The sequence below is a fragment of the Melozone crissalis genome, unplaced genomic scaffold (assembly GCF_028551555.1).
Source record: "Melozone crissalis strain CALT ecotype California unplaced genomic scaffold, PUWL_Pcris_2 ptg000023l_1, whole genome shotgun sequence".
In the NCBI taxonomy this organism is placed as follows: domain Eukaryota; kingdom Metazoa; phylum Chordata; class Aves; order Passeriformes; family Passerellidae; genus Melozone; species Melozone crissalis.
This window is the reverse complement of record NW_026535801.1, coordinates 32,286,434-32,301,524: the sequence shown is the minus strand read 5'-3', so window position 1 is coordinate 32,301,524 and position 15,091 is coordinate 32,286,434. Positions and strand designations below refer to the sequence as shown.

At 40.6% G+C, this 15,091-nt stretch overlaps 1 protein-coding gene across 1 annotated transcript; it reads left to right on the top strand.

Moving 5' to 3' along the window:
• The first annotated feature begins 523 nt into the window (after positions 1 to 523).
• On the top strand, positions 524 to 14,313 carry LMLN (leishmanolysin like peptidase). Its single transcript, XM_054277693.1, has 17 exons — positions 524 to 679; positions 979 to 1,076; positions 1,173 to 1,203; positions 1,698 to 1,780; positions 2,222 to 2,339; positions 3,169 to 3,347; positions 3,964 to 4,069; positions 4,316 to 4,410; positions 5,145 to 5,262; positions 6,040 to 6,147; positions 6,867 to 6,943; positions 7,530 to 7,640; positions 8,360 to 8,492; positions 9,088 to 9,247; positions 10,022 to 10,152; positions 11,101 to 11,311; positions 11,891 to 14,313. The coding sequence occupies exons 1-17, from the start codon at positions 524 to 526 to the stop codon at positions 11,983 to 11,985; spliced, it is 2,010 nt and encodes a 669-aa protein (XP_054133668.1). The 3' UTR covers positions 11,986 to 14,313.
• The last annotated feature ends 778 nt before the right edge of the window (positions 14,314 to 15,091 follow it).

The following is a 15,091-nucleotide window of genomic DNA, read 5'->3' as shown; positions in this document are numbered from 1 at the left end:
GAGGCTCGGGGTGGATCTTATTGCTCTGTACAACACCCTGACAGGAGGCTGTAGCCAGGTGGGGGTCGGGTTCTTCTCCCAGGTTACGAGAGACAAGACAAGAAACGGCCTCAAGGGTTTAAGTGGAACATAGGGGAAAATTCCTTCACAGAAAGGATGGTCGAGCATTGGAATGGGCTGCCGGGGAGGCGGTGGAAGCGTTCAAAAGCCGTGTGGATGTGGCGCTGGGGGCACGGTTTAGCGGTGGCCTTGGCAGCCCTGAGGCAGCGCCGGCCCTCAGGGGGCTCCTGTCCTGTCCTGTCCTGTCCTGTCCTGTCCCGTCCCGCCCCGCCCCGCCCCGCCCCTGTCACTCCGCCCGCACCTCCCGGGCCGCCTGCTGTCCCCGCTTAGCTCCAGCCCCGCCTCTCTCGGCATCGCGTCCAATCAGAAGCGCCCGCTGCTCCCGTCCCGGCCGCCCATTGGCGGAGACCGCTCCCCCGCCGGGCGCTGCCTCCATGGCGACGCGGCGGACGGGCACTCCAAGATGGCCGCCGAGCCTGGCGGCGGGCGCGCCTGGCCCATCCACTGCTGCCGCCCGCCGCTCGTCGCCTTCACCGCCGGGCTCCTGCTGCTCCTGCGGCTGCCCCCCAGCATCTCCGCCTCCTCCTCCTGTCACCATCGCGTACCCAGCGGCGACCAGGTGGGATAGCCGGGGGTCTTCAGGCGGCCGCGAGGGGTGTTGGGGGGCAGAGGCGCCCTTGTTGGCCGTTCCCGCTGTTGCATCCGGGCCGGGCTGTGCCGGGTCTGGCCCCGCAGCCCCGGCTGTGGGCGCTAAGGACGGCGGGTGGGCACGGAGCGTCCCATTGCGGCGAGGGAAGGGTCGGGAAGCGCTGAGGGGGCTGGCTCGGAGCGGTGCTGCCGGCGGGAGGGAGCCGGGGCCGGGCCGCAGTGTCAGCCCGGGTGAGCTGCCTCATCCCGCCTCGTGCCTCTCCCTGCCAGGTCGTCTATCAAGTTCCTCTAAAGGAAAATCACGTCTCGAAGAGAAACGTGGATCAACAGCTAAGAATTAAGATTGTGTATGACAGAAGCGTTGAGGAGTGAGTATAATGGTGTGGCAGATTTTTTTTTCCCCCCATGGCTGAGAATGGAAACCTTGTGAACTAAAGCTCGTTTGTTTTGTTTTTTAAATATAGTTTGCTGCCTGAGAAAAGACACCTTATAAAGGTACGTTATATTTGCTTCCCCTTTTTGTTTGTATGTAATATAGATGAAATTAAGTTTAAAGCCAGTTTAACTAAAACCTTGAATGCCAGCAATTTAGTATTCCCCTAGTCTAGGAAACCAAAGCTTTGTGTATAGATTATACCTCCATAACAAATAATTCCAGAGTTCTGCTGCAGGGTGTTTGCTATATCCCAAGGTGCAAAAGTATTAGTGAGAAATGCATATAAAGTTTTTAAAAGCCTCTTTGAAATTGTACATTCTAATTAATACTGTTTTCCTTCCCAATTTCTCATTCCAATAACAACATATGGGAATACTTAAACAAAGTATTTCCTGAATATGTTCATAATAATTGAACTTCTCAGAGAGTCAGGCTTTCCCCTATTGTGCTAAACCACAATATCTAGCAAGTTTCCTGTAACTTGGTGGTTAATGCCTTTGGAGTGAGGTGTGTCTGCACTGCTCTGGGTGACTCTGATTTTTGCTCTTTTCAGAACAAACTGTTCCCACAAGCTATATCTTATTTGGAGAAGACATTTCAAGTGCGCAAATCTGCCGGTGCTATATTGCTTAGCAGGTGAGTGAAAGTCTGCTGAAAATCACTTGCTATATTTGATATTTAACACTGTGCTGCGTAGCCTTTGAAAGAAGATTAGAGTGTAGCAAATGCCCTGCTGAATCAGATCAGTGACCCATCTGATCCAGTGGCAGATGCTCTTGTACAAATCTGCCAGTCTTCCACAACCAACACCTGCATTTGCTGTAGCAATTGAAATATTGAAATTGTAGATATTCAAAGCTATACATGCTTCCAATTCTCTTTTATGTGTACCCCCATTTATGAACCTGTTTCTAGTCTCTCTTTGAGCTTGTGGATGCTCCATTAACAACTGGAAGCATTATGTCTTCCTTGGTAAAGTAATTAATATTTTTTACTGTGAAAGCAATATCAAGTACCAACAGAGTGCTGTAAGGCTATTCTGTAGTTCTCCTTTAACTGTCTCATGTTTCATTGAAGGCAATGTGTGACAAACCAATATTTAAGGAGGAAAGCTGACCCTCACAGATATTGCCAAAAAGCCTGTGCAGACCATACAAGGTGTGGGCCAGTTATAGTTCCTGAGAAACATCTCCAGGTAAGCTCAGCTGTCCAAGTGTTTCCTAATCTTTGAAATATTGCTATTTATGGTAATTAATGAAAAAGTGAATATTGGTAATTGTGCATAAGTGACCTGTTTGCTGGAGACTAAGTCTGAATGAAAGAATAGAAAAACTTAAATTAGTGTCAGTTTCTGTAGTTTATGTTGTTGAATCCAAACTCAAATAAAAAAACAAACAGGAACTGGTTACTGCCTTTTGAGCCAGTGTTCTAATGGCCTCTAAAGAGAGGATGAGATTTGGAGCTTGCTAAATTGCCATTAGTCACTTTGTTATTCACCTTGGTCAATGAGTTGGAATTTCACAGAGTTAATAGTTGATTTTTTAAGACTTTGTTTGAAGAGGTAATCCACTCAGGAGCATGGTGCAAGAAATGCTTCAGACTTGTTTTCTTGATTCAACTGCAGTATGTGATCGGTAGATTTCTGGTTTTCTTTCTTTAACTTAGAAGTTTCAAGTGTGTCATTAAAAATACAGATTACATGAGAAACTTATGTATACTAATTTTGTGAGCCAAGATTTTTTTTTTAATTTATAAGAAATACGGGGTGCTAATCCTGGGAAGCTTGACAGGCTTTTTTTTTGTTTGTTTTTTTAAAGCTGCCACCTTCCTTGTATCTAATAAATCATAAGAGTTAGTCATTTGAAAGTTATCCCTTGGCTCTGGTTTTGTTTGCTGCTCTTCACAGGATGTTTTCTTATCTTCTGCTGTCTATTAGGATTTATTCTTGGCTTCAAGCTAATTGAATTGTGTCAAATGTTGGTGAAAAGTGAAGTGTTTAACAGTTGCCTTTGCCCACTGTACAGCAATGCAGGGTGTACAATGACAGTGACTGGCACCGCAGGCCCACGGGCTCCCCCGAGCAGGAGGGGGTTCGAGATGCTGACTTTGTGCTCTACGTGAGTGCTCTCACCACTGACAGGTGTGGCCATGAAAATATCATTGCATATGCAGCCTACTGCCAACTGGAAGCTGAAATGGACAGGCAAGTATTCCCTCTGCTGCAAACTCTGTTTTTAATTAAACTTTTGAGTTTCTTGATTGTTCGGATGTGGGGTTTGATTGTTTGCCTTTGTTGTATAACAAAGGAGGTGCCATCATGGACAAGCACTGCATTTATGTAAAATCACAAACCCATCAAATAGTGCTTTACTTGCAGAGTTGAGAAACAGAACTGAAAACTGATCCTCCACTGTTACTGCCTAAACTTTTTCTCAAGATCCTGTTTCTCCAAGGTGAATGTCATGATTTCATAAACTTAAAGAATGCAAGTTCCTACTTATATTTTGTTTCCATTCAGTTGTAGTTACTGTCACAGTCTTTGTACCTCCCTTAGGATCTTACCTAGAATTCAGGTCCCTTGTCACTGACACCTGTGCAGAGTACTAGATATAGAAATTGATTGACCCCATCCCACCACTCTCCATCCCAACAGTAAACTAGTCACTGTGTTGTTAACAGATATTTATTAATTATTGGGAAGGACATATTTTTACATTAGTCTGTATCTTCTTTAGATCTTCTGCTGCTTCAAGTTGAGCAATGATTTGAATTTTGTAGTGTTTTTCCAAAAACCATTTCACTTTAAAACTCTCTTCCAGGCCAATAGCAGGATATGCTAACTTGTGTCCAAACATGATTTCAACGCAAGCTCAGGAATTTGTTGGCATGTTGTCTACAGTGAAACACGAGATAATCCATGCACTGGTAAGAGTTGATAAAATGTTGCCCTGAAATGGATGCCTGCTTGCTCACATGCCTCCAGCTTGTTGCCAAGAGAAGGATATTTGGTGGAGGGAAGCTCTTGCTTTGCCTCCTTCAATTTGTGTTAATTGCCTTGCAGTGTTGTAGTTCAGTTTGTCTCTGGTGAGTGTGGGGATTCTTTCATGGTGTTTCACTTTGTATATGAATGTCTTACCAAAGGTTTCCATGTGCTTGTTTTTTGACTTGAAGGGTTTCTCTGCTGGACTGTTTGCATTTTATCGTGATGATGATGGAAAACCTTTGACACCAAGATATGCAGATGGACTTCCTCATTATAATGAAAGGTATTTTTTTTGATCTTTTGGTACTCCCAGTGAAGAATGTTTTCATGTTGCTTTTTTAGGATGTATTCTTGCCTGTTAAAAATCCAGTTCATTCCATTATTAGAGTGACTTTCCTTTATAATGTTCAAACAGTGGTGAGTGGTGACTCTCTAGTGTTTCCTTAGATTGTCATTAAGCACTTATACTATCCACATATACCATAAACTAAGAGAGGATTTCATTTATCAGAAGGCTGGAAGTTAAGCCTTACAATTATCCGTGCTGCCTAATGTCAGTGCAGTTCATTTTTAAGATTTATGGTTATGCAGAACGGATGATGTGTGTAATCTGCTATGTGAATTTTCTGATTTGTTACAGAATTAGCAGTTTGCATGCTTTTTTTCACGTTTTAGTTGGTATTGTAGATATTATTCTAGGAGATGGAGGGGTAGAGAGCTTTTTTTATAATAGCAATACTGAGGGGTTTTATTTAATTTCTTATATTTTTGGTAACTGTAGAAAACGCACCTTGAGTCTATAACTAATCTTACTTTGCCTTGTTAAATCAGTTGTGTGTATAATAAACACATCTTAAAAAGGAGAAATGCTGCATAAAAAAATTTTTATGCAGCATTTAGAAAGCATGAGGGAATATAGAGATTATTCATGATTCTGTTTCTTATGGAGATAGATCTTTGCACAGTACCATGCCTTTCTTTGTGGGAAGGATTTGTAACCAAACCTTCTCCTTACAGCCTAGGTTTGTATCAGTGGAGCAATAAAGTTGTTCATAAAGCAGTGAGGCTGTGGGATGTACGTGGTGGCAAAATGCTGCGCCATGCTGTTCATCTTCTGGTGACACCTCGCGTCGTCGTAAGTGTGCATTGCCTTTCAAGCTTTGTGTGCCAAGGTTGCCAGGACATTCTTGAGTCCTAAATATTTCTTATTCTTGAAGAATGCTCATCCCTGAAAGCATGGCCCAAAGCCCTTGCCATTGACATTGTGTAATTGAGAGGGTGTAGCTAAAGTAAAGTAGAAAATGGGTGACAGACAGTATGAAATTAATAAATTGACATAGTAAGAGAAAAGGAAGGGAAATGAAATGACAGGAAGGTGAATTATAAAAGGTTAAGCAAAACAGATGTTGAAGAAATTCCTTAATCCTACTCTTTAGATGTTTTCCTACAGACTTAAGACACCTCCTGCTCCTTTAATATTAATATTTTGTCATGTTTAAAAAGAAATTCCTCAAGGATTTTCAGAAATCTTTCTTGCTTCCCACGCGTCAGACTCTCTCTTTGTGCCCTCAGCAGAACATATGCTCAAGTGTTAACAAATTGGATTTGGAAATAAGTCATAGTGTTAATCTCATTTGGCCACAAATAATCTTTTTGTTTTAAATCTAAGACAGTATATAGAGCAAACATGGATTAATTACCCCTGGTTTTGCTCATTTATTTCAAGGAGATGAGTAGATAGTATGATAGACTTGCTGTTGGGGTGCTTGCTTAGTCAGCCTCTGAGTAGAAAACAAAATGGTAGAAAAAGAAATGCTGAAATACTTTTAATAGGTAATTCCAGAGCACTAGGACTTCATGTGGGTGTCCATCTCAGTATTTTGAGAGCTGTGTTGAAATGTTTTCTTTCTAGGAAGAAGCCCGAAAACATTTTAACTGTCCAATTCTAGAGGGAATGGAGCTTGAAAATCAAGGTGGCATGGGTACTGAGCTCAACCACTGGGAGAAGAGGTTGTTGGAGGTTTGTGCTGATACTAGGAATGGAAGGGAACGTGGAAATGTCTGCTACCTGTGCTTTGATTTTTAGGTTTATGGTGGTACCTACTGGAGCCTTGAAAATGCAGGAGTATCAAACCTCATTGAAATACATCACAAATAGTACTTGATACTTAAATATTTAGAGGTCAGATTTCTAGATACATCTGTCTTTTAGCCTTCTTGCTAGGTTTCAGAGTATGAGATCAAGTGTTACTGAAAAGCTAAATGTCTCTTACTCCTGTCTGCCATTTACCCTTTTGAGAAGGTTTGCTCCTGTTTTGTGGCAGAGGGAGTAGTCCTTTTAGTCAATTGAGTTTTGTTGCCCTCTGCCTCTAAAATACTTCATCATTCTATTTATTATCTTGACTTCATCTTTTTTCACATGCTCTGGTTTAGCTTTTGTTCTGGCTCCTCCAGAACGTAGCCTGACCAAGGAAACACTTCCCTCTTGGCATTTAAGCTAATTTTTATTTGTAACTTAGCACTGTGTGATATTTTTGGCAGAGTTACATTGTCTAGTCGTTGTTTTATGCAGTAAGGTAAACAAGAAGGGAAATACTTCAGGACAGTCTTTTTATGAAGGAGTATGGGATTTGATTGGCAATAGTAAAAAGAGAACAGAATAAAATGCTTTTTCCTAAGAAGCATTTTCTTACAATAATGATTTTGAGTGGCTTATCAATCATAACTGGTAACTTTCAGAATGAAGCAATGACTGGATCCCACACTCAGAATCGAGTCTTTTCCAGGATCACCTTAGCATTAATGGAAGACACAGGGTAAGAATTGAGAACGGGAGGGTGGGTTTTAGTTCATTTGTGTTTGGTTTGCATTGTACTTGATTTTATTTCAAATTGATGCACTTGTGCTTATCCCTCTGCAGCAGAGTGGAGTATCATATAATTAGTTTTACATTACACAAGTAATCGTACCTTGTATGTTACTTTTTCTTCATGTGTTTCAAAACCCATTTTTAATCTAGCCTTAAAAAGCCAGGCATTGCAATCCAAAGTGCTGTTTGTAGCATTTAGTTTTTGTCTTAATGTAAGCATTCTTTCAATTGTATCCAATACATATTGATTTTTTTCAGCTCTTCTTGCAGTTAGAAAGCAGAAATTGACTAAGGTTTCATCTTTCTGTATGCATTGTTATTTTGCAGATCACAACATTTTCTTCTAGTTCATTGTGACTTGAAAAATAGTGAAGTCATAATGTATTTTCCTATAGGCAGAAGGGGATGCAGTTTCCCATTTTCTTAATTTGAAAACCTTAAGGCATAATATGAAATTTTTGGAACTGCTGTTTTATTAATCAGAACAGTAATTTTTGAAGTAACTGTATTCTCATTTCAAAATACCTTTACAGATGGTACAAAGCAAATTACAGCATGGCAGAGAAATTAGACTGGGGACGCAATAAAGGCTGTGACTTTGTAATGAAGAGCTGCAAATTCTGGATTGACCAGAAGAGACAAAAGTAAGAATACAGTCTTAAAAAAAAAATTAAAATAAAGAGGAAACCCTGATGCTTGTCTACATTTGTCTTTCAAATGTACCTCAGTACAAAGAGGCAGAGGTTGGTAGAGATGAAAAAGGAATACTGCTCTGCATCTCACCTAATTACAAGAAATAGAGGCAAGCAGGGTGCAGAATGCTTTTACACCATAAGAAGGCTGCACTTTAGAAAGGACAGGTAGGACTCACTCTAAAAGTTTTTGCCTTCTTATTTTATCCCTTTTGATTGGGAATGCTGCCTGTGTCATTTTGCTGGACTGTACTTAAAGCAGCTGAAGGAGATGGCAGGCTGTGTCTGGAAGATGGCTGTCTTGTTTGTTCCTTAAAACCTTGTTTGTTCTTTACAATCCTCAAGCATTTCTGGGACACAGCTGCATAGTGGGGCTGTTTTGCTTATATTTTTTGTTCTTTAAAATTTACAAAGCTGTGTCATTAAAACTAAATAGCTGAATGCATTGTAACTTTGTTTGCTGGCTTGATAGTCTTTAAATCAGAAAGGTCAAAACCAGACAAATAAGAAATACTAGCCTCCAGAGAAGAAGTCAGTGCTTCTTTGTGTGATTGACTGAGTCTAGGGGAGAATGGGAACAAACAGTCTTGACAGGCTGCTTATGTAAAGCAATTTAATTGATCTGATGTGATTTTTATTCTGGTTTTGTTGGCTTGCTTTTTGTTTTTGAGGAAGCAATTAATCAGTCCATACTGCGACACTTTGAGGAGTAATCCTTTGCAGTTAACCTGCAGGCAGGACCAAAGAGCAGTAGCAGTGTGCAACTTGCAGAAGTTTCCAAAGCAGTTACCTCAGGAATATCAGGTATAATGGATCCTACTTTACAAATAACTGGAGTGTTTTCATTGTTGAGCTTTGCAGCCTGATGATTGTATTTGTTTCTGTTTTTTTTCTTCTGAACTATCAGATGACAGTAGATACTGTGAAAAATGTCTACCTAGTTTATTACAAGGAGTTGGAAGACTGATAAAAACCCCTTGTGATCTTAATAAAAGAAAATTATGTTGCTTTGCTGTCTAGCCAAATACCAGATAGAAATGTTGCCATGTGACAGAAGTCCCCCAAAATATCTTGTTTGAGGGATTTCTTCCCCCAGTCTTCTGCCTTTTGTCACTGCACACTAAGAAATCTGTTCTGTTTGCATCCCAAGAATGTAATTATTACACAGGGGAATCAGGGACAGAAGCTGGATGCATGTAGATGTGAATCTCTGCATTATTTATGTATTCTTAAATACTTCTGGCTCACCTGGTTCATGGGTATTGTAAGGTGCTGTTAATAGCATTCCTGAGTAGTAACAGCTGATGTTCTTGCAGCTGCAGTGATTTGGTCTATTTAAAAAAACAGCTGTACTCTTGCCTTTGCACAAACTGCTTCACTACTGTATTTTGCTTTGCAGTACTTTGACAATCTTAATGGAGTACCAGCAGAAGAACTGCCTTACTATGGTGGCTCAGTAGAAATTGCTGACTATTGTCCCTTTAGTCAGGAATTCAGCTGGCATTTGAGTGGCGAATTTCAACGCAGTTCAGACTGTAGAATAATTGAAAACCAGCCAGGTCAGTATTCAGGACTTCAGGGTGGTTTTGCAGAGATTGCATTTGTTAACTTGGAATGGACTTGCTGCATGTTCAGACTAATTGCATGTGAATTTTTTCACTCATGAGGCTTCACACCACCAGCTGTGTAAGAAGAAGCATAGCACAGCTGTTGTGTACACCTGAGGCAAACTCACATATCTACTGCAGGAATTGCATAGGGAGTGAAGAGATACTACCCCAAATGACCCAAATACAAGACAAAGAATGGGGGTGGGAGAGAGGGTTGTTGATTGTGGCTCTGAAATGTGATTGCACTTTTCACCTTTGTGGGTATTTTGTTCAAGGCCAGGGTCTTTGTGGGTTACCAGAACATGGGCTTGTCTCCTAGTGTAATGCATGCATGTTCAGTATTGCAGAGCTCCAGAATGCTGTGGGATATTACCTGTCTGTGCAGTTGTCTCAAAAACAAACACCCTCTGCCTTCAAACCAGCAATCACAGCTGGCATTCCCTGAGGGTAAACATAACCACTTTCTGATAGAAATGCTTACTCATTGTGGGGTTTTTTTTGTGGTTAGTTGATTATTTTGTTTGTTTCTTAAATCTTGTGTTTCTTCCCACGTTATTTTCAAGATGGTATAATTCCCAAATTGATAATAATTCAGGGTCTGAAATTTTCCCAAAGTAAACCTTGAATTGCATGTGGGGACATTGATTAGATAGCCTTTTAAATTGATGTGGGCTTTCTGTTCCTCTGGTTAACTTGTAATTCAGTGTATTCCTTCTACCTTAGATCCTACCAAAAACTATGGTGCAGAGAAATATGGACCAAACTCTGTATGTCTTATTCAGAAATCTGCTTTTGTTATGGAACAGTGCAGGAGGAAACTCAGTTACCCTGACTGGGGTAGTGGATGTTATCAAGTAAGTATTCATTGGATTTTTAGTGGGTTTTCTTTTTTAATAACCCTAAAGGGAAAAGTCAGGCTTAAAATGTTGGTTGTGACTGTTAGAATTTTTCACTTGCATTGTAATCTGTGGATCATATAACATACTTTGAAAACAATCTTCCAACCATAAGCCTATGATTTAGATAGTTAAGTGTGTGACTGCTGGGATGGCTTCCAGTCTCACTAGGGACGTCATGTGTCTTACCCTGTAGCACTTTATCCTCAGCTAAGAAGCAATACTTCCATGAAATGTTCTGTTGTTGAAGCTTAACATTAATTAGTCACTCTGATTTTTCAAAGGTGGAAAGCACTGTGCACATGTCACTTACTTCTCATTTTCTTTGGGACAATTTCACTAAAGGTGTCACATTCAGTAACTGCACAACTCTGCAAAAGTGGTCATTAGCAGAAGCCAAGTTTTACTCATTCTCAGCTGATGATCTGCATAATTGCACAAAAAGAGTATAGTCAGTGCTTTGAAGAAGCATTCCTGAATCTTATAGTTGCCCAGATTGCATTAAAATACCTGCAGTTAATCTGTGCTTCTGATAAATCACTGTAGGTGCAGTTTGTGGTGATTGGGAGTAGGGCTGGCCCAGCCTCATCCCCAATGGGCTCAGCTGTGAGCAGCAGGTGAGCAGCACTGACAGCAATGAGCCATGGAGTGCCCAGGGGCACTGACCAACCACCAAAGGGAGCAGAGGGCACACAGGTGCAGTGCATCAACATGGGGGTATAAAAGGTTAGGCTAAAGAACAAGAAGGGCAGACACTGAAGCCTTCTGAAGTAGTCTGGTGTTACTCTGAATGGGTTGAAGCCTTCTGTAATTGTGTGATGATATTCTCTGTATTGTGGCTGTCTCAACTGTGATATGCTGCAACAAATCATAGTACAGACTTGACTCTTACTCTTTTATTTGAAGGTTTCTTGCTCTCCACAAGGGCTGCACGTGTGGGTCAAGGACACTGCGTACTTGTGCAGCCGCTCAGGCCAGGTGCTGACTGTGAGCATTCAGATGAATGGCTGGGTACACATTGGCAATCTGATCTGCCCAGCCTGTTCAGACTTCTGTGACTCCTGTCCCCCAGAGAGGGATCCTCCAGCTTCTAACTTAACAAGAGCTGCACCCATTGGTAGGTTGCCTTTTTTGCTGAAGTGAAACTTCAGTATTAAATATCTGAAAACGTCAAAGCTTTGTGTCAGCTCTGACTGTCAGGAACAGGAAAGGAAGGCTGTGGCTATTTTAAGATCCTAGGTGTAGGAGGCAGAGGAAATAGGAAAGGTGCCCTGTGTTTTGCTGTGCAGTCGTGCAGAACAGTGACTAACACAGGAGAAATGTGTCTGAAACATAACGCCTTCATGTCACGTCTCCTTCTGGTAATCATCCCAGAGATCCAGCTTTAGCCTGGGAATTTGTCAGGAAATCTGACCTGTGTTTTGAAGGCCATATTGTTATTATAATCTTTATTTTAATTATCACCTTGATGGAAAGTGAGTTCTCACATGTAATAACTTCCTATTGATAATGTTCATGTTGTAATGCAGAAAGATGAGAGTCAGTTTTCTTTTTGAGGAAGGCAAAAAGCTGAATTCACTAAATACCAGCCAATGTTTTGTCAAGAAGCTTGTTTTAACTCTTTGGTAGTTTTTAGTGTTCTCTTTGTCATTTTATCTTGTCTTTAAATGTAAAATTATTATTTTTTTAATTTTAGACTTATGCTCCTGCTCATCCAGCCTGGTTGTAACCCTTTGGCTGCTGGTGGCCAACTTAGTTCCCCTGCTAACAGGATTGTTTCTCTGCGCATAGACTTGAGCTTGGGGCAAGAAGAAGTTCTGAGACAATTCCCATCCTGCTGCCCTCCTTGCTGTGGAGCACGGGGGTTCTGTCTCAGCAGGCAGCTCTCTCCTGCTGAACCTCATCTCCTCTGGCAAGTATTGCTGCACACAGTAGTCAGGGAGGTGTTGACAAAAGCAGAGAGAATTTTGAGAGGAGGAAAATTTACCTTGTCATCTCAATAAGTGCCAGTATTTTCCTGAATTGCAATCTATGGGTTTTTTTGATGCAATAACAAGATCCACTTTGCCAACTGTGTTAAACTACCTGGCAGCTCAGTCAACATTTGAAATGGGAACTCTTCTGTAATAGAACTGAGGGCTGGTTTTTTGTTATGTCTGTTGTGTGATTGGTAGCAAAGCATCCTCAAACTGGAAATATACCTCAGTGGTTTAGTCAAAAGCCATGTAAAAATCAGTTGTCATCACTGCTGATAACCAAGGCCTAAAGAGGCTGGTAATTTGTTTGTTTGTTTTTTTAATTCTTAAAATTTATGAGGGAGGAAAGAATGTAATTGGATAAACCAGTGGTTGGCAGATTCCTCCACAATGTATTCTGCAGCATTGAGCCCCCTCAGAATTCATACTGGGTAAAGCAGTTAATTCTTGGGGTTCATTACATCTTCCTACATGCACAAAATGGAATTTCAGACTGGTAACCAGCTGTCTAGAAATCCCATTGTCATTTAGCATGTGCCAGTTCTACTGTGAAATTTAATACATCACATTTGAATATCCTGTAGAGTTTGCCAGGCAAATGCATTTCAGTACTGATACTCAGACTGTAAATTTGGGATAGGATTTATGATTATTTTACATTTTGTTGGTTTGTTTCTCAAATAATGGCATTATTGTTTCAAAACTAGTATGGACATTACTGCAGATGTTCTCACTTGTTGAAGAGCAAACCAGTAGCAATGGCAGCTATAATCTTACAGGATCATGCTGATGTCTCTAGACCAAAAACTATATTGAATGTGGAAGGAAAGCCTAATCTGTTTTCTTTTTTTCTTCCCTCTATTCTTTTTGGACATGTAAATACTATGGATTATTTGAGTATTTGTAGTAAGCTGAGAATCAGATGGTTTGAGCCACATGAGGGCACACCTTGCTACAAAATTAATCACTTGATGACAAAATATATAAGAGGAAGGAAATGAGTAAAATCTGTCAAGGTAAGGACAGCTGCTCTATAGGACCCTTATTTCTATTTATTTCTGCCTATAATGTGTTTACAAATAATCCTGTTCAGAGGTAAAGAAACCCTTTGTGGTTCAATCCACTGTCTGTCCTTTTAGGACAGTTTTCACTCCTGGAAAAGTGTTAAATTTAAGGAGGCAGACATGCCCATTGCACTAAAAAATGCAGATGTAGGGAGAAAGATGATGTTACTCTGCTTCTTAAATGTTCTGTGGCATTATAATTGTCAGTGGCTGGATCCCTTTCCTAAATGGAAAGCAGGGAGATGGAGTAAAACTTTAGGTACAATTTTACTGTAATAATAGGACTTCCATCATGATTGTAAGAAATTCTTTGTGCCTACTGGACTCGATTTTGTTGGGTTTTTTTATTATTATTATTTTTTTATTTGAGGAAACTTATGACACTGCTGAGGCAAGTAAGGTGCAACCTTAAACTGTCTAAAGACATCACAGTTGAGAGCACCTTGCACTGGGCTAGTTCTCCCTCCTAACTGCAGGTTAAGCTTGCTGTGAATTACACAAGGCCTAGGCTAGCCTTAAATCAGTGTCTCAGAGAAGCAATACAAGTCAGGACTCAAAGGCTTTAAAATTGTACAAACTGAATTACTAAACATTCAGATTGATAAGTGATCAGTAATTATTTTAATATAGCCACAAAACAGTCAATGTAAACTGATACCTGGAAAACATACAGGTTTGAGAATACATCTTAAGTCCTAGAGGTTGATATTGTATTTTTTGTCTGTTGTGCAATAATGCAGTTCAAATGGTATCACTCAACAACAATGCTTTTGATACTTGAAAAGAAATTACTGGTTATTTTTTCTTACTGTGAAATGTTTGCACTGTCTGAACTTTCTGGTTAACTTTATAACTGTTAAACTTTTTAACTGGTGTTAATATATTGTGCTCAGTATTTGATATGCTGGTCTCCTGTTTGTCTAAGTGTGAGATTTGTCATATTTAATTGAATATTTTTATCTTCTACACAGTTGTTTATCTTGAGGGCTTTTCTTCTTTTAATCTCTCTTCCTGAGAATTAACTGAAAGATGGGTTAGAAAGTTGATGCTTACCTACTTCTGAATTGTATGCATTAATTAAAGAAAGGGGATGTAGTGCTTTGTATTGAAAGGGGAAAAATCTATCAGCCTGTTAGAGCTCTTGTGGTCAGGTTCACCAGTACCTGCAAAGCAGCTGCATCAGTGAATCAGTGAAGTAAAACTGCTACTGCCTTAATAATCTGAGCTTTCATTGTAATTTCTTTGTGCTGCAGCCCTTGAGCTGCCTGTGAACTGCAGAACTGGACATGGCTTTGGGGGGTTGGGCATGGAAGGTACTTCAGTCAGAAAAATGCAACATCATCCATCCCAGCAGTGGGTTAGCAGCTGCTAGCAGCTGTGGCCTTGTGGGAACTCCCAGGGAATGTGTCAGCTTAAAGTGGCAATGAACTGGTAGCTGTCATAGAGAATATTTGAGTAAAGCTGACTACCTCAGTTCTGTTTGTCTTTGCGTTCAGCTTTTAGCCTGCTGTGAACTTCCAGATCTTAACATGAATTAAGTCAAATCATGTCTCAGGTTTTTAAGAGTAAAATTACTACAGTAGGAAGCATAAGCCATTTTTGAGTATAGAACACAGCTAAAATTGTAGCTTAAGCAGCTCAGTTATATAGCCTTAAGTGTAGTTTCTGCCATAAAATTCAGAATTCTTTTAAATAAATGCAACGTTTGCTGTGTTAGGTGTCCTGACCACACATGACCAGTCCCTCCTATTGCATCTCTTAAGTGTGAAAACTTGGAAATACAGCCCATGGAAGCCTTTGTGTTTCCACCAGAGAAGACTGGGCAGCAGGAGCCCTGGAAGTTGTGCTGAGATGCAT

Excerpts from the sequence above, each read along its gene's own strand:
- LMLN (XM_054277693.1), top strand. The coding sequence starts at position 524 with ATGGCCGCCGAGCCTGGCGGCGGGCGCGCCTGGCCCATCCACTGCTGC. Across the intron at positions 7,641-8,359 it reads ATTGACCAGAAGAGACAAAA|GAAGCAATTAATCAGTCCAT; the intron begins GTAAGAATACAG and ends TTTGTTTTTGAG. Across the intron at positions 9,248-10,021 it reads AATAATTGAAAACCAGCCAG|ATCCTACCAAAAACTATGGT; the intron begins GTCAGTATTCAG and ends CTTCTACCTTAG.